This window comes from Gopherus flavomarginatus, chromosome 1 (genome assembly GCF_025201925.1).
Source record: "Gopherus flavomarginatus isolate rGopFla2 chromosome 1, rGopFla2.mat.asm, whole genome shotgun sequence".
In the NCBI taxonomy this organism is placed as follows: Eukaryota; Metazoa; Chordata; order Testudines; family Testudinidae; genus Gopherus; species Gopherus flavomarginatus.
The window spans coordinates 31,526,680-31,549,926 of NC_066617.1; the positions used below are offsets into that span (position 1 = coordinate 31,526,680).

Here is a 23,247-nt window from a genome sequence, read left to right on the forward strand (position 1 = left end):
GGTAATCACTGGGCTATTAGGCATAAGAGGAACACTCACCACCACCTCCACATGAATCCTAACAGGGGCATCATTTCGGAAAATTTCAGGAAGTAGGGGAAGTTGCATTAGCATCCCTGCTTCTGCCTCCTTGCTGAGTCCATGGCTGCTCATGGCGGGGTTAATGGGCCAATCTCATCCTGGGTAGGTTGAGGAGGTGATGGGTCAGTCCTATCCCAAAAAGTAAGGAGGTGGTGGGAGATTTCTCACCTACAGCCAGCCTAGGACAGCGATTGGGGGCTGGCTTGCTCAACCCAGAGTACAGCTGTGGCTTCCTGTCCTACTGCTGGGAAGAGAGGATGGGGATGTCCACAACATTGTGATTAGGAGTCCTGCCTCCCACTTGTCCCACAGCAGCCCCTGAAAGCTGAGGAGACACCACAACAGTAGTGGCAAGGAGCTATGAAAAATCAGGAGTGGAGGGGGGCAATTACCCTTTCTGCCCCAAAGCCAATGATGCCCTGAATCCAGGGCTGGTCTTACCCTGAGGCGAACTGAGGTGGCCGCCTCAGGTGCCAGACTGTGAGGGGGTGCCTCTAGGACCCACAGTGTAGAAAATTGTGTCTGCTACTGGTGCATATGTATTTTCTCTGTTCTAGATGCACAGAGATGGTGGAGGAAGTGGGCACAAGAGACATAACAGGCTGGTAGGAGAAAAGGTGAGAGGGAAAAACAGAAAGCAGCAAGAGCTGCAGGGAGAAAGAGGAGGAGGAGCCTCTTATGTACCTCCCTAGTACCCCCAGGAGCCTGGACTGATTAACACCAGCTTCTCAGGGAGCTTCCTGTTTCCTGCTGCTTCCCTGAACCCACTTGAGGAGAACAGGCAGTCAACTGAAGTAGCAGGAGCCAGCTAGGCCCTTAAGACATTGATATCTTTCCTCACTCAGGCCCTGCTACCAGCTGGCTTATTTGTGCCCTTCAACTGAGTGTTGAGAGCCACTATAGCTGGCACAGAACAGCAGTCATGAGTGAAAGAAGAAAACGCCCCTCTGGGGCAGCATTCAGGAAAAACAAGCAAGCAAAGGAAGCTTTTCTATCTAAGCAGGAAGTAGCTCTCCTGAGATACATAGACACAAATGTTCATGGTGAGCCTTCCGGCCTCAGTGAGGACGTGAGTGGTGAGGAGATGCCTGATCTTCCAGTTAGTCAGAGTGCAGGTGACCTGGCAGCTACTGCAGCATCCGTATCTCCATCTCAAATGGATGTAACTATGCACATTCCTGAAGAAAAGTGTAGATCAGAGAAGAGTGTGGTGGTGGTGCAAGAAACAGCTGCTGCTGAGTTTAGTTCCTTAAGTCTAGATGATCCAGGACTTTGGACTCATTTGAGCAGTAGCCTGAGCGACTTCCTTGTACTGCATGGGCCACAGCAAGTGAAAAACTTCACGTTCCCCAAAGGCAACGAAAATAGAAGTTTCCATCCAACACATTACTGGTGTGAAATCCTCAGTGGTGACAAAGTGGAGAGGCCATGGCTTATGTACTCAAAAACCCAGAATGCTGCATACTGTTTTTATTGCAAACGCTTCCAGTCTAATGTTCCAGCCACATAGGGTTCTACAGGAACAAAGGACTGGAAAAATCTGGCTAGAAATCTGGTAGGCCATGAGAAGGCAGTAAATCACCAGAGAGCATTTAATAGGTGGAAAGAGCTTGAGATGAGACTGAGGTTAAAAGCCACCATAGATGATCAGCATCAAGAGAAGACTGCATCAGAGTGTCTTTACAGGCAAAATGTTCTGAAAAGGCTCATTGCCATTGTGAGAATGCTTGCTACCCAAAACCTAGCACTGCATGGCACTTCAGATCAGCTGTATGTGCCAAACAATGGAAACTGCCTTAAAGAGGAAAGACACGGATCCGAGAGTTAAACCCTTGAGCTTTTTTTTTTGTCCCATGCAGTTCTCATTCATTGAACTTGGTGGTCAGTGATGCAGCGTCAGCTTCTAGTGAGGCTGCTGAATTTTTTAATGTAATTCAAAGCATCTATGTATTTCTCTCTGCATCAACTCAGCGATGGCAGATTTTGAAGCAACATCCTGACACTGAAACCACTGAGTGACACACGATGGGAAAGTTGAGTGGAGTGTATTTGGGATGTTGTATGATATTCCAAAACGCCTCACTATACCTGAAGAAAACCTACACCAGCAATGCAGGACACTAGACACAGTATTGACACACGGTGATATTGATGCAAGGTGATTTAGGTGATATATGTGTGATATTGATGCAAGGTGATTTAGGTGATTTAGGTGATGAACTTAAAGCCCTTTCAAGATGCATTTCAGCAGGATCAACTCCAAAGGCTGTTCTAGAATATATGTGCACAAATAAGATGACCACCCTTTTTCCAAATGCTTTTGTTGCTCTGTGCATACTTCTAACACTTCCTGTAACAGTTGCCAGTGGAGAATGCAACTTCTCCAAGCTGAAGTTAATAAAACCACATCTACGCTCCACAATGACACAGGAGAGACTGGTCCGCCTTGCAACCATCTCAATAGAGCATGAGCTGGCCCAGACAGTGGACCTTCAGGAAGCAGTTCAAATCTTTGCAACCAAGAAGGCACAGAAAGCACCACTTTGATTATTCAAACAGATAAAAATGCCAGTGTTTACTATGCAGACAAGAAAGGTTACATTTGCTGTTCAAGAGTCTGAAAGTGAAGTGTTACTTAGAATTTTTGAACAAGGCATTTTAAGTTGTTAGTTCTCCTTTATTGGGGTAGGTAGCAAAGATTTGAACTGCCCTGGTGCGGCTGTGGCTGGGAGCTCAGGGGCCCTTAAATCAACCTGGGGCTCCCAGCTGCAGAGGTGGCTAGGAGCCCCTCAGGGCCAGTGCAAGGAAGTTTTGTGCCCTAGGCGAAACTTCCACCTCCCACCCAGCTAACCCTGCCCCCCCCACGGCAGCTAACTCAGCATCTGACCCGGGGAGCCTCCCCCCCCGCAGCAGCTACCCCCCCACTGTGACAGCTAACCCCTCTCCCCCTCCGTCCCCCCACGGCAGCTAACTCCGCCCAGGGAGACTTCCCCCTCCCCCCTCGGTCACAGCAGCTAACCCTGCCTGAGGAGACTTCCCTGCCCCCGCCACAGCAGCCAACCTTGCCTGGGGAGACTTCCCCCCTCTCCCCCGCTGCTAGGGCAGCTAACCCTGCCTGGGTAGCCTGCCCCAGCTCACCTCGGCTCCGCCTCCTCCACTGAGCACGCTGGCACTGCTCTAATTCTCCTCCCCGCCCAGGCTTGCGGCACTGATTGGAGGAGACTTAGAGCTGGGCTGTGTGCTCAGCGGAGGAGGCAGAGTGGAGGTGAGCTGGGACGGGGAGCTGTTCCCCTGTGCGCCCCCTCCCCTGTTACTGCAGGCAGCCCTTCCCACACGCCCCCCCCCCAGTTCACCTCCACTCCACCTCCTCGCCTGAGGGGACTTTTAGGCGCCCCCAACCACTAGGCGCCCTAGGCGGCCGCCTAATTTGCACCGGCCCTGGAGCCCCTGGGGCTCAGAGACAAATTAAAGGGCCTGGGGCTCTGGCTGCGGGAGAGCTCCAGGCCCTTTAAATCCCCATCACGGGGAGCTCTGAGCCCTTTAAATCCCAGCCCCAGCCAGGACCGGCGCTAGGGGTTTGAGCGCCCTAGGCAGACAGCAATTTCGCCGCCCCGCGTGCTGGTCCCACGGCTCCGCTGGAGCTGCCGCAGTGGTGCCTGTGGAGGGTCCGGTGCTCTGTGGCTCCGGTGGAGCTGCCGCAATCATGCCTGCGGGTGGTCCACCGGAGCCGCGCGAGCAGCCGACCGTCCGCAGGCACGACTGCGGCAGCTCCAGCGGAGCCGCGGAGCACCGGACCCTCCGCAGGCACCACTGCGGCAGCTCCACTGGAGCCGCCTGCCGCCCCCTCCGGCAAAATGGCGCCCACCATTTATTCTGGCACCCTAGGTGATTGCCTAGGCTGCCTAAATGGTAGCGCCAACCCTGGCCCCAGCCCAGCTACCAGAGCCACAGGTGGGATTTAAAGGGCTCTGGGCTGCCTGCAGCCACTTGAGCTCTGAGCCCTTTAAATCCCGGACCCAGCCCGGCTCCCCGAGCCATGGGCAGGATTAAATTCCTGCCATGGAAGCCGGTGCGGTCCGGCACGGTGTACTGGCTCTTGCTGGTACGCCGTACCATACAGGACTCTATTGGCTTACTTTCAGCTCTGTGTCAGTCTTATTCTTAGGTGCCTAACTCTACTCATTTTTTGTAGGAGCCCAACTGCTTAACTCTGGGCTGAGGATTCCCCAGGGCAGCGGGGTGCCTAAAGTTGGGTGTTGCAGTGCTGAGCCTTAATCCCTGCTGTAAGATCTAGCCTCAGGATAGTGTGTCGAGGAAAAGGGATACTGGTTAGGAGAAAGAGGCAGACCGATGTTCAATACCTAGCCCTCCCCATCCTTGTATATACTTCTACTGTCAGTAGCATCTGTTGTTTGCACTGCACTATATCTAGATATTGCTTGTAGCTGATAAACTTAAATAGACTAAGGCGGCAGTGACCCTGTCCGGGGTTTTTCCACTGCCGCCCACTCTCAGCCTCATAAACTAGGGCTGACTAAGGCCACGTCCAGACTAGGAATTAAAATCGATTTTAGATACGCAACTTCAGCTACGGGAATAACGTAGCTGAAGTCGAATTTCTAAAATCGAGGTACTCACCAGTCTGGACGGCGCGGCATCGATGTCCGCGGCTCTCCGCATCGATTCCGGAACTCCGTTCGGATTGATGGAGTTCCGGAATCGATGTAAGCGCGCTCGGGGATCGATACACCGCGTCCAGACTAGACGCGATATATCGATCCCCGAGCAATCGATTTTAACCCGCCGATGCCGCGGGTTAGTCTGGACGAGGGCTCAGGTTTTCTCTGTGACTCCTGCCGTCTCTTGGTACTGTTAGCTGCAGGTGTCGTTACCTCCCACATCCCTCGCCAGCCTGGCTACGTGCGGGGGTCCGGAGCGCTCCGCGCACCCGGCGCAGTCCCAGCGCTGGCTGCAGGGTGTCTGTCGGGGGACCAGCGGATTTGCTAGGCACGCACTGCGCAGGGTCAGCCTAAGCACAGGCTCCTGGGGGCACTGCACTGCCCTGGGCTTTGTTCTCCCCCTTCCCCACAGAGAGAGCAGCGCTGCCCCCCCCCCCCCGCACCACCCCTCTGCGGGGCCTACTGCCCCCGAGCCTTGTGGCCAGTAATCAGCGTCTCTCTGCACCCAATGCTGCCCGCCTGCAGCCCGCTCCGAGGGTACCCCAGACACGTGGCCGGGCAACTCCCCGGGCCCGACTCACGTGAGGGGCCTTTATTATCAGCTTGGGCCCCGGCCCCGCCCCCTTTCCCTTCTCGCTCAAACTTGGGCATCAGGTCAGAGCCGGGAGGCTTCGCTGTGGCTGAGGCGCATGCTCCGAGCTCCCGCGCGTGCTTAGTAAGAGAAAAGCGGCCCATCCCGTGACTGGCAGGCTAGATAGCCCCGCCCCCGTGCCGGCTCCGCCCCTGCCGGCCAGCTGGGCACGAGTCCCCTCCCCGCCCGCCGGAGCCTCCCTCCAGCTCAAACTCCCCCTGAGCTCCAGGAGCGGCGGCCGCGGCTAGTAACTTTCCTCCAAGTGCGGGTGCGGGCAGGACCTATGCGCCCCGGCTGATCGCCGCCCCGGCAGGGCAGCAGCAGCGGCCCCGAGCCCGCCCCTGGCCGGGTGGGGGGCGCTGAGCGGTGGCGGTTGCCCCATGTCCCGCAAGGCCAGCGAGAATGTGGAGTACACGCTGCGGAGCCTGAGCAACCTGATGGGCGAGAAACGCCGGAGGCAGCCGGACGGCTCGGCCGGCTCCAGCGCGGCAGCGGCCGGGGAGCGCAGCCTGATCGCCGCCGAGTCCTGCTCCAGCATCAACAGCCAGGCGTCCGGCGGGGAGCTGGAGCGGGCAGCCCGGCGGCAGTTCCAGCAGGACGAGACCCCGGGCTTCGTCTACGTGCTGTCGGTGTTCTCCGCCCTGGGGGGCTTCCTCTTCGGCTATGACACCGGCGTGGTGTCCGGGGCCTTGCTGCTCCTCAAGAGGGAGCTCAACCTGGGCGCTCTCTGGCAGGAACTGCTGGTCTCCAGCACGGTGGGCGCCGCCGCGCTCTCGGCGCTGGCCGGCGGGGTGCTGAACGGACTGTGGGGCCGCCGACCCTGCATCCTCCTGTCCAGCTGCTTCTTCATCGCGGGCGCCGCCCTGCTGGCCGCTGCCCAGGACAAGGAGACCCTGCTAGGGGGGCGCATCGTGGTGGGGCTGGGCATCGGTGAGTCCTGCGCTGCCAGCCCGCTCCTCTCCCCCTCGATCCCCGCCGCTTCCCCTTCCCTCCCTCTGCTTCTCTGCCCCGGCTCCCCCGCCCCCTCCTGCGCCGCGGCTCGTCCCTTTCAGTGACGCGTGACTTTGTTTCAGTAACTCGGCAAGTCTGACCTGAGCGCTGAGAGTCGCTGGCGAGTTCACACACGGGCCGGGGAAGCGCTGGGAATGAGGGTGCTTTGGGTCTGCCCCCACCACACAGGTCTCCCTCCAGGGAAATGCCACTCCCGGCTAGAGTGACAGGAGTTGAGGTTACATGGGAGGGGCCAGCACTGTTCAGCTTGGGGCCGTCTGGCTACCAGCACTGACCCTCAAAAGTAGGCGACCCCTCACCTAGGGCTTGGCGTGCTGGGGCCTGGAGCCGCCCCTGCTCACTATAGTATCTGAGTGCCTTCCAGTAGCATATTAAGCAATGCAGCTACATATCTGACCTGCGTGGTTAGTTCTCTCATTCTCTTCCCCAGAGAGAGAAGCGCTGGCAGTGGACTGACTGGTTTTGTTAGTTTTTCTTTTTAATGTACATATACCTGTTGCTATGTGTGTGTGTTAGAGAAAGCAAGGTCAGAGAATGGGCTTTGTGTAGCATAAAGCGGTGAGGCTTGTGCTGGAATGCTAACTGGAGCTCTGCAGTGGACTCTTATGTCATTGGGCAGGTTGCGTTGCCTATCTCCCTCCTTTTTCCCATCTGTAAAATGGGAATAATACTACCTCCTAGAGTTGGTTATTGGGATTAAGGTCTGCATATGGCTTTGAACCTGAAAAGTGCTATATCAATCCTAAGTATCTGAGTGTTAGGATAAATATCTGTCCCACCACTTCATTCAGGCTCAGTATCCTGTGGTCTGTGTATTTGGCCCGTTTTCTGATTCTCCTCCATCTACAGTAAATGACTATCTGCAAGGGTGCTCTCATTTGTTAGAGAACCATTTTCAAAGCTGAGTGTGGAGTGTTGCTTCTCATGAAATTGCCTCCACAGATTTTTTACTTCTGGAGTTATGTGCCATGCCATAAAAAGCATTAAAGCAGTTAGCTGTGGGAGGAAATGAGCTGTGATGTGTGGGTGGAGTGGCACCTGGATATTGATAGGTTTTTAATAATTCCAAAATTTGTACAGAATGAGACATTATCTCCACAGATCCCTGTTCGTGGTATTTACTTACCATTAAGTGTAGTTCTCCAATTTACTCAAAATATGGAGATGGAAAGCAAGTTTAACAGCAAGTAGTAGCTACCCAAACCACAAAAGAACATATCCTTAGGCCAGGTCTACTCTAACAAGTTAAGTTGACCCAGTTACATTGCTCACCAGCCACATAGTTAAGTCAATCTAACTGGAGGTCTGGACAGCACTAGAACACTTCTTCTGTTGACCTAGCTACAGCCTGTCAGGAAGGTGGGTTAACTACAGTAATGGGAGACCCTTTGCTGTAGTGAGTGGCTACGCTGAAGAGATGCAGCAGCACATCTTCAGCTGTAGCTGTATTTGTTTAAGCATAGACATAACCTCAGACTGTTCACGTTGGCGCACCCCACAACCTAGTGCAAGTCTCAGGCAAATATTATACTAGTGCAAGTCTCTGGCAAATATTTTAAGCAACGTGTTTGGGAACATCATCTTTCTTATTGGCCTCTAGTTGGTATGGGATTGTGTTCCCTCCTTCCAGCCTCAAACAGGAGGAGTGCTGTCCCTTCTGGCTTATGCAGTGGAATGGGGGAGAAGTTGTTCTCTGCTATTATCTGCTCCAACTTCCAGGTTTTTGGGTTTTTTTGAGGATCCTCCTCTATAAATATCTCCCTTCTCAATTCTAGAGGCAAAGAGAGTGATCAAAAGTAGAGAATATGAAAAAATAGATTCTGGATTAACACACTAACCTCATAACCTCTGTGGTTTTCTGCTCTGTTTTGCTCCATTGGACACATACTGAAGGTATAACTATGAAAATACACTAATAAGCTAGTAGAAATTCTTTGGTTCAGCTAGACAGCATTTGTTTTAGAAGCCAGAGAATCAGGATTTAGATTCCATTAGTGCTTCCTTGAGCAGAATGAATTGCTATTTTGTTTGGTTTTGGTGTGTAGTTCTTGATACACATCTGTATGGACTGTAAATACAGGTAATTCTACCTGATGTCATCTTTTCCAAGGTGTACTGGATGAGCTTAAAATGTGGACAATACTTACTCCATTTTAATCTTGATAGGGCGGGGGGAGGGTCAGCTGCATGCCAAATGAGTCCTAAATAACACTTTGTGTCTCTCATATTCTGGGACCCACACAGTTACAACAACATTGCACTCCACATGTCACTCTTCAGTTGCCTCACCTTCTCTCCAGACTTAAAGCTTTTATCGACACCAACCTTCATCTAAGGAAGATTGAAGGGCTCCAAAGATCCCATCCAGTGTGGCTCCTTTGGTTTTTGGGAGTTCATTCTTCTCTCTGTTGCACTTTCAGCCATTGTGTAGAAGAACTCAGTATGAGACTGAGTGTTATTTCTCAGCCATTAAATGAGCCCATATTTTGAGAATTCTATAACTTGTTACCAGCATACTTGCTGTGATGCAATTCAGTTACTTTTTTTAAAGAAAAAAAGTTAAACTAAATCATAGTCAAGGTGTTCCAGTTAAATTTACTACAGTGATGATGTACAAAACAATCAGAATATATACTGTATGCCCTGGATGGAAAGCTTTTGATGCCGTTGATACCCACAAATATTAAGGTTGGGAATGATTTTTTTTTTTTTTAACTCTAAGCCCACATACAAAGTATGAGGGCCTATTTCTGTATTGCCTACAGTGTCGTCATGGATACATACAATGTGTATGTTACTTGCACTATATGTTGTATCGAGGACAGTAAGGAAAATTGCATCATTACCCTAAATACTGGTTTCTTTTATAATGTTCTGATGGTAATTGGGGTTTATGAACAATTGAAGATTTGATCTAATTTGTACTATTTACTTTTTGCATCTGAAAAGTTTAACTTTTATTTTTGTTCCAGCTTAGAGTCTCAATGTAGTCCATTGGCAAACTTCTTTTGACTTCATTTACTTCAATTAATTTCGGTGTCAGTGAGACGCTCTTGTTGACACTGACATTTATGCTGTGCTCAGGATTGTCAAGGACTGTCTCAAATCCGTGTTTGTACCATGGCTTCTAGTTTTGGTGGGCATTGCACCAGTGAATATCAGACGAGATGCTGCTATGGTCTTGGAGTACAGCAAGATCCCGATTGCACTGGACCTGCCAATACAGCAACACCGTAATCCACTGCCACTCTCAGGGCTCAAATCCAAGAAGCCTTTTTGGGTACATGTGTCAACACTACAGGGCAATGGAAAGGACACGAGCTCTTGCTGGTTCAAATCATGGGCCATTTGTGACATCCCAAACAAAGACCTGATTCAAGATCCAACCAAGAGGTCCCAGAATTCTGCCTTTCCCATACTCAGTGGACTGCACTCAACGATGTTCAGACAGTGCATGGAAGTTGTGGATATCTCTTTCACAAATGGAAAGATCAAAGAATCAAGAAATTGTGACTGGTGAGGTACAAACCATGTGATACATCATGAACAGCTGCCCAATTCATGCTTACAGCGGTGGCACCAGGAGGATCCATTTAGCTACCCCAGAAGCATTAGAATGGCTTTTGAATCTCAAAATGCAATTATAATGCCAGCCCCTTGCTTTTCAAATACCATATGAAAGAAGATTTACTTCAATGGAACTAGGACAGACTGGTCCTTTTTTAAATTTGTTTTTGCGTTTGAAGATCTATACAGACCTGATTCTACGCTCTCTTGCAAAGGTGTTAGTTACGCTGGTGTCAAACCAGAGTAGTAGTAGTATTTTGACTCCATGTTTTTGAATGCAATATGGCTTTGTGGGTTGAAGTACAGACTGGAAATCAGGAGGTCAGGGTTTTATTTGTGATAGTCAGACATCCTGTGTCACCTTAAGTAAGTGACTTTACCTCTCTGTGCTTCCCTTTTCCCATCTGTACAGCAGAGATAATGCTTGTCTTGCAGGGCTTTTGTAAAGTAAAAGTGCTGAGATTCTTGGGTGGAAGGCACTGCAGAAACTGAATAAAATTGTTGACCTCTTTCAAATGTGGTGGTTCTTTATACATGTGGTGATATGTTGATATTGCTTATTGTTTTAGAAAATGAGACGTTAGTCATTCATTCATAACAATCTGAGCAAAAAAGTTATTAATAGAATATGTAGTGATTCCAACAGGATTTGAACAACCCACAACCTTCTGTATAAAAGTAATGATGCTCTTATCCAGCAAGCTCTACATAGTGTTTTTTTGTTTTTTGTGTGTGTGTGTGTGTGTGTGTGTGTGTGTGTGTGTGAGTGTGAGAGAGAAGTTTTGGAGTTTTAAATTAGCCACCAGAGGGAGCTTGGATAATCTCATGAAAGCAACAGAAATTTGGAGATATGCAAAATGTAGACATTTTAGTCAATATTTCTGTCAGTTCAGCCAAACTGGAATCCTGGTCCAGAGAAGGACAGCAGATGAACAACAAAATTTATTCCTCTTTTTGCCATATATTTTTAATAAGAGTTTTTTGTAATGTTATTATTGGAAAACATAAGTGTAACTGAACTGGGTGTGTGATACAATTCATTCCTGTATGGAAAGCAACAGCAAGGAAGAAAACCACTATATATCCTGCTAATCTTGCGACATAAACCTAGCCTAATTTTGTCTGTATGCAATTTTTATATTCTGGTGGTTATCTAAGATGCAGGTCTCTCTTTAGCATTGTCTATATCCCCAGTCCTTCTCATGAAACAGCAGGCTAGGAATGAATGGTCTTGCATTTGAATTAGGATTGCACTGTTACAGGTGAATGACAACATTTGGGATCCAAAATAATCTGCCTCTGTATGGGAAAAAAGGTGGTAATCAAGACTCTGTATGCAAATTGAACTTTCTTCTTTCTGCTTCCACCCGTGTACCATTGCAGACTATGGATTTACCCTGCCCTCAGATACCTAGTAGAGCATATTTAGTAAAATGAGTTAATGTACATGTGCAATAGCTGTGGTGTGGTCTGAAACATGCAGTGAAGTTCATTAATTCAGCTCATTCAGTCCTAGTGAATTGTCCATGTCTTGTTAATTCCATGGATTCCTAATTATATATTCATATTATAACATAGTTTTAGATGGTGTAGGGAATGGGGTTGAGGTGGGAGAGATGAAGGGTTTGTTGGAGTAAGAGTGAGTAGAAGAAGAGGGGAACCTGAGGCTTAAGGGGGGGAAAAATGAGATGTCTAGAAGGTCCTGACTTGACTTGTTTATAATTTCTTTTTCATTTGTACATGGTTGGTTTACTACACTCAGTAGGTCCCTAGGATAAGGGAAGGGAGAAACTATTGTTACTTCTCTTGATGTGAGCAGTTAGCCAAATTTGCAGTGTTGGTTTGTTCAGTTATCTTCTTTCATGTAATCTTGTTTGTTTACAAAGTACTCCTTCTGGTATTCTGCACCACTATGCAATGTAGAATTTGTGTGGAATCAGTGTTTCCCCTAGAATTTTTATTTTTCCCCACAGAACTTGTGATTTCCACCCCCCCCCCCCCAGCACTTCCACCTGCTGTCAGTCCCAGCCGTCTTGGGTTAACAGCAGGAGTGTCATTATATTGTCATTTTGACAAATAAAATATGCACAGAATTTTAAAATATTCACAGAATTTTTAATTTTGATGCATGTATATTCTTTGTTATATTCTGAAGTTCTGTGCCCTAGAATACAGGAAGGGACAATTTCTTTGCTCAGTGTTAGAAGCCTGCCTTTCAAACCAGCACTCAGCACCTAAGCTTTTTTTTTTTTTCCTCCCCCCCCCACCTTAGCTGTGTCTCAGGGCCACATTACCTCCACTTAAGTTACTGTCTGCTTGGCAGGCTTTCTGCTTCTCTCTGACTCTGTCCTGTCTCTCTCTCATACGCTTACCCAAACAACACCAGCTGAGCCCCTGCCCAAATACCCTCAGGAATTTGAGCTATGTCTACTCTGCAATTAAAAACCCATGGCTGGCCTATGCTGGCTGACTCATGCTAAGGGGCAGTTTAATTGCAGAGTAGATGTTCTGGGGATAGAGCCTTGTCTTCAGCCCAAGAACCCTGCAAGGTGGAAGGTCCCAGAGGTCAGGCTGCAGTCCAAGCCCAAATGTCTACATCCCAATTGAACTGTCCCACATCCTGAGCTCCATGAGCCCAAGTCAGCTGTCACGGGCTATCTGCTTACTGTGTAGACATACCCTGAATGGTCTTGGATGTGTCTTTGTTTTGGCTGGAAACATGCTTCTGTGTTTTGTGATGAAGTCCACTTAACTCTCTTAAATACCTGATTACAATGGCTTCTTTACACCTTAAAAATGTAAGGTGGTAGTTATGCCCCACGCCTAATAACAAGGTTTAACCTACACCATAGCAATATACTGCTGAAGCTGCTTCTGGCTGTGTCAACCCTCCTGAAGCTCACAAAAGGAGGGTCTTTATCACCGTTTGAAAAGCTAGGGAAAGTAGATATGTGGCAAGTTGCTCTTGACATTTACTAGTGATTACAGAAGCTCTGTCATCCCTCACTTACTGAACAGTGCATCAGCAGGCAGTGTGCCCACACTCTATCGGCTGGTCTGCCTTCTGTGCTCCCCTTCCCTCTGCTTCCTCCTTTTCTGCCAGTTTGAAGCATACCCTTCCTCTGACACCAGCATTCAAAATGCTTACCAAATGTAGGAAATGTTTGTAATAGAGCTTTTCAGCCTCTGTACTTCAGATAGATTAAATAATTTAGCCTTGTGTTTTTACACACACACCATATTCAATCTAGCATCCTTCTTCTGGATCACCATCCTGTCTTGTAATCTCAATAAGGCTAATCAATCTACCGGAGGAGGCAAGGGTTAGGATTAAAAAGGGTTATGCATCTGAGGTTGGGGTATAATTGGTGAGGGTCTCCTGAGGGAGAGACTGAGTCCCCTTGACAGCGAGGGTCAGCACCAAATATAATCTTGACATTAATGCTTGACCAAAGTATTGTCAATATTTACTGACCCCATTTGTACTCCTCTGTTTTAAGATGTTTCAAATGCTCTGGACCATTTTTTTTTTTTTAATATACTGAAAACACTGCAAAATCCCCACTAACAATGTGAGTTTGTCCCTCTCTAGTAGCTACACAATATCTGGAGGTTTGAGCCTGCTCCTGCCTTTTGAACTGAAGGCCTTAGGACCACATTTTTAAAGATATTTAGGCATTTAGATGCAGATAGGTGCATAGCATGATTTTAAATAAGTGTGTGTGTGTGTGTATGTATGTATGTATGTATTCCCTCCCCACCCCCCAAAAAGGGTGTAGGCGCTTAACTCCCCTGCGCTGAAGCAGTAGCGGCTCATGCTTTTAAATCTAGAGGTCTGGAGTTCATTCTCCCAGAGAGGGGATGTCATTGTGAACAGCCCTATAAGGGGTAAAGACCTGAGCTGTCAGAATGGGTTACATACTCCTCGTGACCAGAGATACTCATCCCAAGCTTTTAGAGGTCCACAGCTATTCAGATCCTCACATGAATCTGAAGGGATTTAGTGCCTGCATCTAAAAGCATGATCTGCTAGTGCATGAGCTGAAATACAGGTCCATTAGGTCAAAGGCAGTATAGACTCATAAATGACTGTGATGTAGCCCTTACAGGGGGACAAAGAGCCCCATGATTTAGGATAGGTTACAGTTGCATCTTCTGAGGACTTCTACCCTCATAGTAAGCAGCATCCCAAACCCTTTGCCATTGTATTGGTGTAACTCCTGGATGCTGTTTCCATAGTTTGTCATAAGTAACATTGTGTCACATACAGGATGTTAAATTTTAGGAACCTTAACTACTAATACAAAACGTAAGACCACTTTTAACTCACACTTGTTCTAAATGCTCATACCAAAGAATTGTACATGTTCAATTACATTCCTTGGACTGTTCTAGTGCACTTATTAAGAGGTCTGAAGCAAATGTGACTTTTTGGAAAATATTTGGTCACATGGAGCTTTTTGAAATAGTTATAATTAACCTCCTTATTTTTTCCTTCTAAGTGCTCTAGGAAGTTCATGTAGCTCATATATGAATATGCATTTGAAATTGATCTTTTAACTCAACACACAGATCTTGCATAATACTTTCAAGTTGTTATGGAAATCTGTGTGCAAACTTTATTATGTGGTACTAGAGTTTCATTATAATACATACATTTCTTGTACAATGTGTAGATTAAAGTATTTCAGTTCATGTTGTTATGAAACATATGCCATAAAACACATGCACTTCTTGGATCCAGATTAGCATGTTGTAAAAACATCAACTTTTGCGCTTCCTGACTGTAATTTTAACTCTGCAACCTCAACGTTATATTAGCATAATGTTTACATTTAACTTCCTGTGAGGAGGGAGTAGGAGAGGAGAATTGTCCCTGTTTTTTTTTTAAAAAAAAATACAAATAAACAATTTGTTCTTCAACTACTTCAACTTTTTTTACACACATTGCCAAATCCATGCAGTTATTATATATGAACTCATTTTCAAAATGCATTTTTTCCAAAGGGGGAAGATCAGTGACATCAGTCTAGCAAGTATAAAGAAAATTATAAAAATTACCCAAAGGAACTCCTGTAAAACTAACTGCTTAAATGGAAGCGTTTATAAACAGGTGTGTGTGTGTGTATTGTATAAAATCAAGGGTGTTACTGAAAGGCAACCATAGCAGTAGCATGGAGCTGTGTCCGCACTATAACACTTTCTGGTATGCATTATTAGAATTGAATCTGTATGTAAATTTACTCCTAAGAGAGTACTAATGTATATCTTACACTTACGTCTACAGGGAGGACAAAATTCCAAAACACTTTCCTTTTTAATTATTAAAAGTTGGCATTGAAATCCCTAGATAACTTTTTCTTTTGAGCTGTGAGAATCACTAACACTTCTATGTTTCGATTCAGATATTTGACCTGATCTAGAAGTCCATTTTCAATAACAGTGGTTCCATATTCTTGTGTAAGTGAAGTTTTAGAAAATTAGGTTCCGTTAATCTCTGCCAGGGCCGCCCAGAGGATTCAGGGGGCCTGGGGCAAAGCTGGGTCTTCGGCAGCAATTCAGCAGCAGGTCTCTCTTTGAGGGAAGGACCAGTCGCTGAATTGCCACCCAAGAACGAAGCGGCAGTGGTAGAGCAGTCTAAGTGTTGCTGATCACGGCTCCCCCTCCCACCCTACTCCCCCGCCCGCTGCTTGTGGCACTTGTATTCACCGGACAGCACTCCGAAGCTTTGGCAGCACTTCCGCAGCGGGTCTTTCACTTGCTCCGAGTCTTCTGCTGCACTGAAGGACCCGCTGCTGAAGACCCGGAGTGAGTGAAGGGCCCGCTGCCGAAAACCCGGAGCGGCTCACAGGGCCAGGGGCCTGGGGCAAATTGCCCCACTTGTCCTCCCCTCTGGGCAGCCCTGGGATCTGCAGCTTGGAGACCCAATACAACAGCTCTGAAAAATGGGGTGTTTTTTTTCAGTTTGGTTTGCTTACCAAACTGTATCAGAGATTATATCTTTGCTATACATATCAAACCTAGCATCAAAGAGGGAAAACTTACCCGTAAATTTACAACCATGTATGTGTTTGTAAAATATAATTTTACAAAATAGAATGGAAAATGCATGGTAAAGACTTAATTTTGTTTTCTTCAACTCAGTTCAGTTGTACCCACTAAAACCAGTTCACACAATTTTAACAATAGAGGATGCTTCCATGCATTTAAAAGTGACTAATGAGCAGATGTTTCACTATGTGCTTCAATCGTTGCTTCCTGGTAACAAACGAAATCCCTAAAGTAGATTAATCCCTAAAATATCCAAGATGTGTACCACTTCCTATGGGACGAGGGTACGGTGGACCATACTTGGGATGGAAAAACTTTTGAATTAATTAACCCATTAAATTATGCTTCAAAGGAAGAAGATAAAGAATGGATCACAGCAAGTAGCTATTGTGACATTTCCTCCTATGTAAAGGAGATAAGATGTTACAGTGTGCCTACTGAGTCAGAAGTGAGGAAACCATTGCAGGATTATTGATTGCATGCTACGGATATATGACTGTCTTACAATGGTTGAGCTACACATGCAGAGCAACACAATTTCCAAAACTGTTTTGGTGCATCTTCATAAAACATAAGTTATGATGGTGGTTACGGTGCATTCTGAGGCTACTGATGCTCAGCTTCTGTAGCACCCATTACTTTTACTGGGAATAGGCTTTTTCACCTCATGAAGAATTCTGAGACTATTTTCTCCTAGTAAAGAAGGCTGAGAGAGTTGTTTTGCTACTATTTTACAGGACCAGATAGTATCACTTCCATTGCCAACATACAACTATTTCCTAAGGGATTGGATGACATGGGAGAATGGTATTGTTGTGTTCCACGTCAGAAAAGATTTCAGCAGTGGGGAGTATGTGTGCATTTTTCAGTCTCTACTTACAGTGGATGGTGCCTAGGATTTTGCCTCTGAACAAGCAGTGAAGCTAGTTTCCAAGTGCCTACTCTAGCTGTTTTCAAGCTGAGATGCTAGCCCAAGGAGAGCACCAATTTTGGACAGGAATCCAGTGTATTTTGGAGAGAATGACTACCCCCGTAAGAAAAATATGCAATATTCATACTAAATTAATTTTAACCAAATACTTCTCTGCATGTTTGGTGATTCAGCTTACGTTATCACCACAAACCTCTTAAAATAGGTCTGACCGGTTGGATCACAGAAACCCTCTTGGCACATCAGGTTGCATCTCCCAAGACTACTTGTACCCCTACTTTCCCTGCCAGCTCAGGACTCCAGCACCCTATCTTGCTGAGCCAGATACACCCATCTGTTTCAGCAAAGACCCAAGGTCTGAATTACTTACCCCAAAACTGCAGGCTTACCTGAAAGCAGCTAACGGAAGTGTTCCTGTCTTTAACACTCAGATGCCCAACTCCCAATGGGGTCTAACCCCAAATAAATCCATTTTACCCTGTGTAAAGCTTATACAGGGTAAACTCATAAATTGTTTGCCCTCTATAACACTGATAGAGAGAGAGATGGACAGTCGTTTGCCTGCCCCGCCCCCCAGGTATTAATACATACTGAGTTAATAAGTAAAAAGTGATTTAAAATGTGCAAATCTATGTCTAATCAAACTGCATACAGATAAGATCCTCACCAGTTCCAGAATGCTCCTTTTTACAAGCTAATCTCCTTTTAGCTGGGTCCAGCAATCACTCATTCCCCTTGCAGTCACTGTCCTTTGTTCCAGTTTCTTTCAGGTATCCTGGGGTGTATGTGGAGAGGCTCTTTCTTTCAACAGCTGAAGACCAAATGGAGGGGTCTCCCAGTGGTTTAAATAGACTTTCTTTTGTGGGCGGAGACCCCCTCTTCACTCCTATGCAAAGTCCAGCTCCAAGGTGGAGTTCTGGAGTCACCTGGGAAAGTCACATGTCCATGCATGACTCAGGGCTTGGCTACACTCGAAACTCCAAAGCGCTGCCACGGGAGCACTGCTGTGGCTGCGCTTTGAAGTGCGAGTGTGGTTGGGGTGCCAGTGCTGCGAGAGAGCTCTCCCAGCGCTGCAGGTACTCCACCTCCCCGTGAGGATTAGCTTGCAGTGCTGGGAGCTGTGCTCACACTGGCGCTTTGCAGCGCTGTAACTTGCTGCGCTCAGGGGTGTGTTTTTTCACACCCCTGAGCGAGAAAGTTGCAGCGCTGTAAAGCGCCAGTGTAGCCAAGGCCTCAGTCTTTGCCGGCAGAAGCCATTGTCCACATGGCATCTTGTATGTCTCCAGGAAGACTTATGTGGATCGGAGCATTCCAAGATGCATTGTTCCCCAAGCACTTCCTGATCGGGTACTTAACCTTGCAAATTCCTTCCTAAAGAAGCTGACCAAATGCCTCCTAAAGCTTGCTTAGAAATCAAGCAAGTATACAGCCAAGATTCTTAACCTCAAGTACAAAATGATATGTGTACAAATAGCATGAATACGTATAGTAGACCAGGAGTCGGCAACCTTTCAGAAGTAGTGTTCTGAGTCTTCATTTATTCACTCTAATTTAAGGTTTTGTGTGCCAGTAATATGTGTTAAAGTTTTTAGAAGGTCTCTTTGGGCTTGTCTACATCACAAAGTTGCAGCGCTGGTGAGGGGGTTACAGCGCTGCAACTTAGGAGGTGTACACATCTGCAGGGCATCACCAGCGCTGCAACTCCCTGTTTGCAGCGCTGGCCGTACTCCTGTTTTGTCTCGGGTGTAGAGGATCCAGCGCTGGTGATCCAGCGCTGGTAATCAAGTGTAGACACTTACCAGCGCTTTTCTTGACCTCCGTGGAATAAGCAGGTATCCCAGCATACCTGAGGAAGCCTCTGGTAATCAAGCAGGTCTCCTTCCCCGGTTTGCTCTCGCGTTCCCCGAACCCCCGAGCAAGCAGGTCTCCTTCCCTGCGGTTTGCAGGGGGGTTCGGGGAACGCGAGAGCAAATCGCGGCGAAGCTGGTCTCCTTCCCCGGTTTGCTCTCGCGTTCCCCGAACCCCCGAGCAAGCAGGTCTCCTTCCCTGCGGTTTGCAGGGGGGTTCGGGGAACGCGAGAGCAAACCGCGGCGAAGCTGGTCTCCTTCCCGGTTTGCTCTCGCGTTCCCCGAACCCCCGAGCAAGCAGGTCTCCTTCCCTGCGGTTTGCAGGGGGGTTTGGGGAACGCGAGAGCAAACCGCGGCGAAGCTGGTCTCCTTCCCCGGTTTGCTCTCGTGTTCCCCGAATCCCGAGCAAGCAGGTCTCCTTCCCTGCGGTTTGCAGGGGGGTTCGGGAAACGCGAGAGCAAACCGCGGGGAAGCTGGTCTCCTTCCCCGGTTTGCTCTCGCGTTCCCCGAACCCCCCCTTGAAGCCGCCCAACAGCGCTGCAGTGTGGCCACATCTAACACCACTTGCAGCGCTGGTTGCTGTAAGTGTGGCCACTCTGCAGCGCTGGCCCTATACAGCTGTACTAATACAGCTGTAACAACCAGTGCTGCAAAATTGTAGATGTAGACATACCCTTTCTATAAGTCTATAGTATATAACTAAACTATTGTTGTATGTAAAGTTGTCATAAACAGATAGCTAAGGGTTAATGTCTCTTTCACCTGAAGCACCTGACCAGAGGACCAATCAGGAAACCGGATTTTTTTCAACTCTGGGTGGAGGGAATTTAGTGTCTGAGTCTTTTGTCTGTCTGCCTGCTTTCTCTGAGCTTTGGAGAAGTAGTTTCTACTTTCTAGTCTTCTGTTTCTAAGTGTAAGGACAAAGAGATCAGATAGTAAGTTCTATGGTTTCTTTTCTTTGGTATTTGCATGAATATAAGTGCTGGAGTGCTTTGATTTGTATTCTTTTTGAATAAGGTTGTTTATTCAATATTCTTTTAAGCAATCGACCCTGTATTTTATCACCTTAATACAGAGAGACCATTTGTATGTATTTTTCCTTTCTTTTTTATATAAAGCTTTCTTTTAAGACCTGTTGGAGTTTTCTTTACTGGGAAATTTCAGGGAAATTGAGTCTGTACTCACCAGGGAATTGGTGGGAGGAAGAAATCAGGGGGGGGAGATCTGTGTGTGTTGAATTTGCTAGCCTGATTTTGCATTCCCTCTGGGTGAAGAGGAAAGTACTTTTTGTTTCCAGGACTGGGAACAGAGAGGGGGAGTCACTCTGTGTAGTTTCACAGAGCTTGTGTCTGTGTATCTCTCCAGGAGCACCTGGAGGCGGGAAGGGAAAAAGGATTATTTCCCTTTGTTGTGAGACTCAAGGGATTTGGGTCTTGGGATCCCCAGGGAAGGTTTTTCAGGGGGACCAGAGTGCCCCAAAACACTCTAATTTTTTGGGTGGTGGCAGCAAGTACCAGGTCCAAGCTGGTAACTAAGCTTGGAGGTTTTCATGCTAACACCCATATTTTGGACGCTAAGGTCCAAATCTGGGACTAAGGTTATGACAAAAGTAAATAAGGTTTTTAAAATGTTTAAGAAGCTTCATTTAAAATTAAATTAAAATGCAGAGCCCCTCAGACTGGTAGCCAGGACTTAGGCAGTGTGAGTGCCACTGAAAATCAGCTTGTGTGCCGCCTTTGGCATGCGTGCCATAGGTTTCCTACCCCCTGTAGTAGACCATAACCTTTACAGAGATGTTACATGGCACAGGCAGCACAAAACATATTCCAGTTATGTCCTATTCCCATAAAGCATTATGGGGTACAGCATCACAGTAGGTTTTTGCTCTTATGATATACAGAAAAAATGAATTAAAAAAAAACCCAAACCTGTGTTCTTACTTGAGAAATATCAGCAATATTCCCTGATTTTTGTTGGAGAATTTAAGCTTTGGATATGTATTAGGAACTCCCACCTTAACTGATTCTATAATAAGGGGATCTTTTCTCCTGTGTGTTCATAAAAACACAGTTTTAACAAAAAAGAGCTTTAAACAACATCTAAAAATCCTCTTGTCCTATAATTTGCTTGGCCCCTTACATATCATGATCATAATATCACCATTTCTCCACTCATCGTTGTTTTCTGGTGTAGATGAGACCTGAATTTTTCTTAAAAAAATTAAACTTTCAAGGCACTCTTCTTACAGTCTTAAGAAGCAACTTTTTTTTTTATTTTGCAGTTCTTATTTTAAGCAAGTGCATAAAGTCTTTCTGGATATCTTCTAAAACAACTTTAATTTTCATTCCTTGCCCAATAGCTTCTGATGTCTTCATGTTGCTTCCTTTGTTGTTTACTGCTCTTGCCTAGTGGTTTGCTCAATAGAAAACCTACCATCTTAACCAAGTCTATTTGAGGTAGAATAACAACTTGAGCTTTACCTAGAGTCCACTTTAACCAATTTTGTTTGTGCATGTCTCCTAAAAGTCCTAAACAGGAACAGTGGATTTTTCTATTTTGTGTTCTTTTCTGCTTGTTTTAATTTTTGTCTTCAGTATGTTCTCAATCACAAAAGCATGGATCTGACCTTGGATGACAGTGGTCTTTAACCACCTAACAGATTTTACTCCTGGACGGGCTAGATGCTTCTAGGGCTTTTCCTACATTGGCCAAAATAAGACCCAAAGTTCACCATCACTGTAATTCCATGACGAGACACTGTAGTGTTAAGGTTCAGTCATAGTTAGCTAGTGTCCTCTGATTCAAACTTTAGACAAACATGATAGTAAAAAACAACTGTGTCCTGACTACTTTACAGCTTCTCCTATGGCATGGACTGCTGTGATCTGTGGATCCTATTTTTGTTTGTTTTGCCAGTGTAGACTCACTGTCAGCCTGTAACAGTGCATTGATTCAAGAGTTACCGAAAATGGGCCAATATTTTGAGTGTGCCCAAGTTAGGAGTGAAAGGGTACAATTATGTATGGAGAGTAAAAAAAAAAAACAAAACAAAAAACACAAACATATTGAGTTAGTAAATATGGCTGTGAACTCTGAATTCCTGGCAGTTGATGACCAATTATGCTAATGAAGACTTAAAAGATTGAGACTAGAGCGAATTCAGAAATAGCTAAAGGTGGTACAAGCTCCAAGAGTGAGGCTTAACACAATCCGCAGAACACACAAGATGCATCATGGGACACTTGAAGACACAAGGTGGAACTATTAGGCTTTTCTACCATGTAGGGGCTTCATCTTTTTGGCCATTTGTCATGGAGTCACCGGGCGATACTCTGGAACTGCTCCCCACCAAGCCAGTCAGGACTTTGGGGAGCCTCCTTTCCCTTGGAGCAGACTTGTTCAGGGCAAGAAGCTCACACAGCTTCACCTCCTGGGTCTCTCCTTGGAGCATTTAGCATCCTCTGCCCCTCCGTGCGCTTCCCACAGCGAGTCCACCCCAGCGGGGTCCTGGGGAAGCCACCGGGTTCTGCATCCCCACTTTGCAGTCAGACGTGACTCTCAGCCAGCCAGTAAAACAGAGGTTTATTCGATGACAGGAACAGGGTCTAAAACAGAGCTTGTAGATACAGCGAACCGGACCCCTCGGCTGGGTCCATTCTGGGGGGCAGTGTGCCAGACCCCCAGGTCTGCCCTCCACCCTTGACCCCAGCCAGCTCCAGACTAACAACCCCTCCCAGCCCCTCTTCTCTGCTCAGCCCCTTTCCCGGGCCAGGAGGTCACCTGATCCCTTTGTCTCCAACACCTTCAGCTGGCACCTTTGCAGAGGAGGGGCCCAGGCCATCAGTTGCTAGGAGACAGAGTGTCAGGCATTTAGGTGCACTGGCCCTTTGCTCTGCCAGATACTTAAGAACTGCCATGGGGACACTGAGGCACCAACACAGTATTCAGAGAAAACATTAAGAACTTTCCCAGTTCGTCACATCTCTCCCCCCTTCGAGACCGAACTGAGCGAGGTCACTTCAGCCAGTGACCTGGGGAAGTTCGAACCCACCAAGGTTCCCATGGATGCCCCAGCATCTCTCCCATCCCTTGGTGTGAGTTACACCAGGACAGTCCAGTCTCACGCCCTCCCTTAGGTCGGGTGTGCTTGATGGCACTTGCAGGCCGCATGTGGGAAGGTTTATGCAGCCCACACCCTTTGCCACCCCAGTACCCCTGGGCTTCAAGCTGGGATTGGGTCTTTTCCCAGCACTCTGGTCTGTGATTCGGACTCCCTTGGTTAAGGGCCCCCATCTTGGCCTTGGCCAGCTCTGGGCTTGGGCAGCCGCTTCCCACTTTGTGGCCCAGACACAACACCTCTGCCGTCCCCCCTTGCACTTTGCAGCTTTTACCGTCAGTCCCACCTTCTTGAGGCAGCCCAGCCCCCTCTTCACCTGGGACACCTGTTCC

General features: G+C 47.2%; 1 protein-coding gene and 1 long non-coding RNA gene across 2 annotated transcripts in view; one reads left to right on the forward strand and one right to left on the reverse strand.

Moving 5' to 3' along the window:
- LOC127042904 (uncharacterized) overlaps positions 1-23,247 on the reverse strand; it is a 347,285-nt gene that overhangs the window by 22,585 nt on the left and 301,453 nt on the right. The gene's annotated exons all lie outside the window — the stretch shown is intronic.
- The window catches only part of SLC2A13 (solute carrier family 2 member 13), a 366,744-nt gene continuing 349,089 nt past the window's right edge, over positions 5,593-23,247 (forward strand). The window contains exon 1 of the mRNA XM_050936208.1: positions 5,593-6,321. Within this exon, the coding sequence (XP_050792165.1) occupies positions 5,772-6,321 (550 nt within the window). The 5' untranslated portion in view covers positions 5,593-5,771. The remainder of the gene's footprint in view (positions 6,322-23,247) is intronic.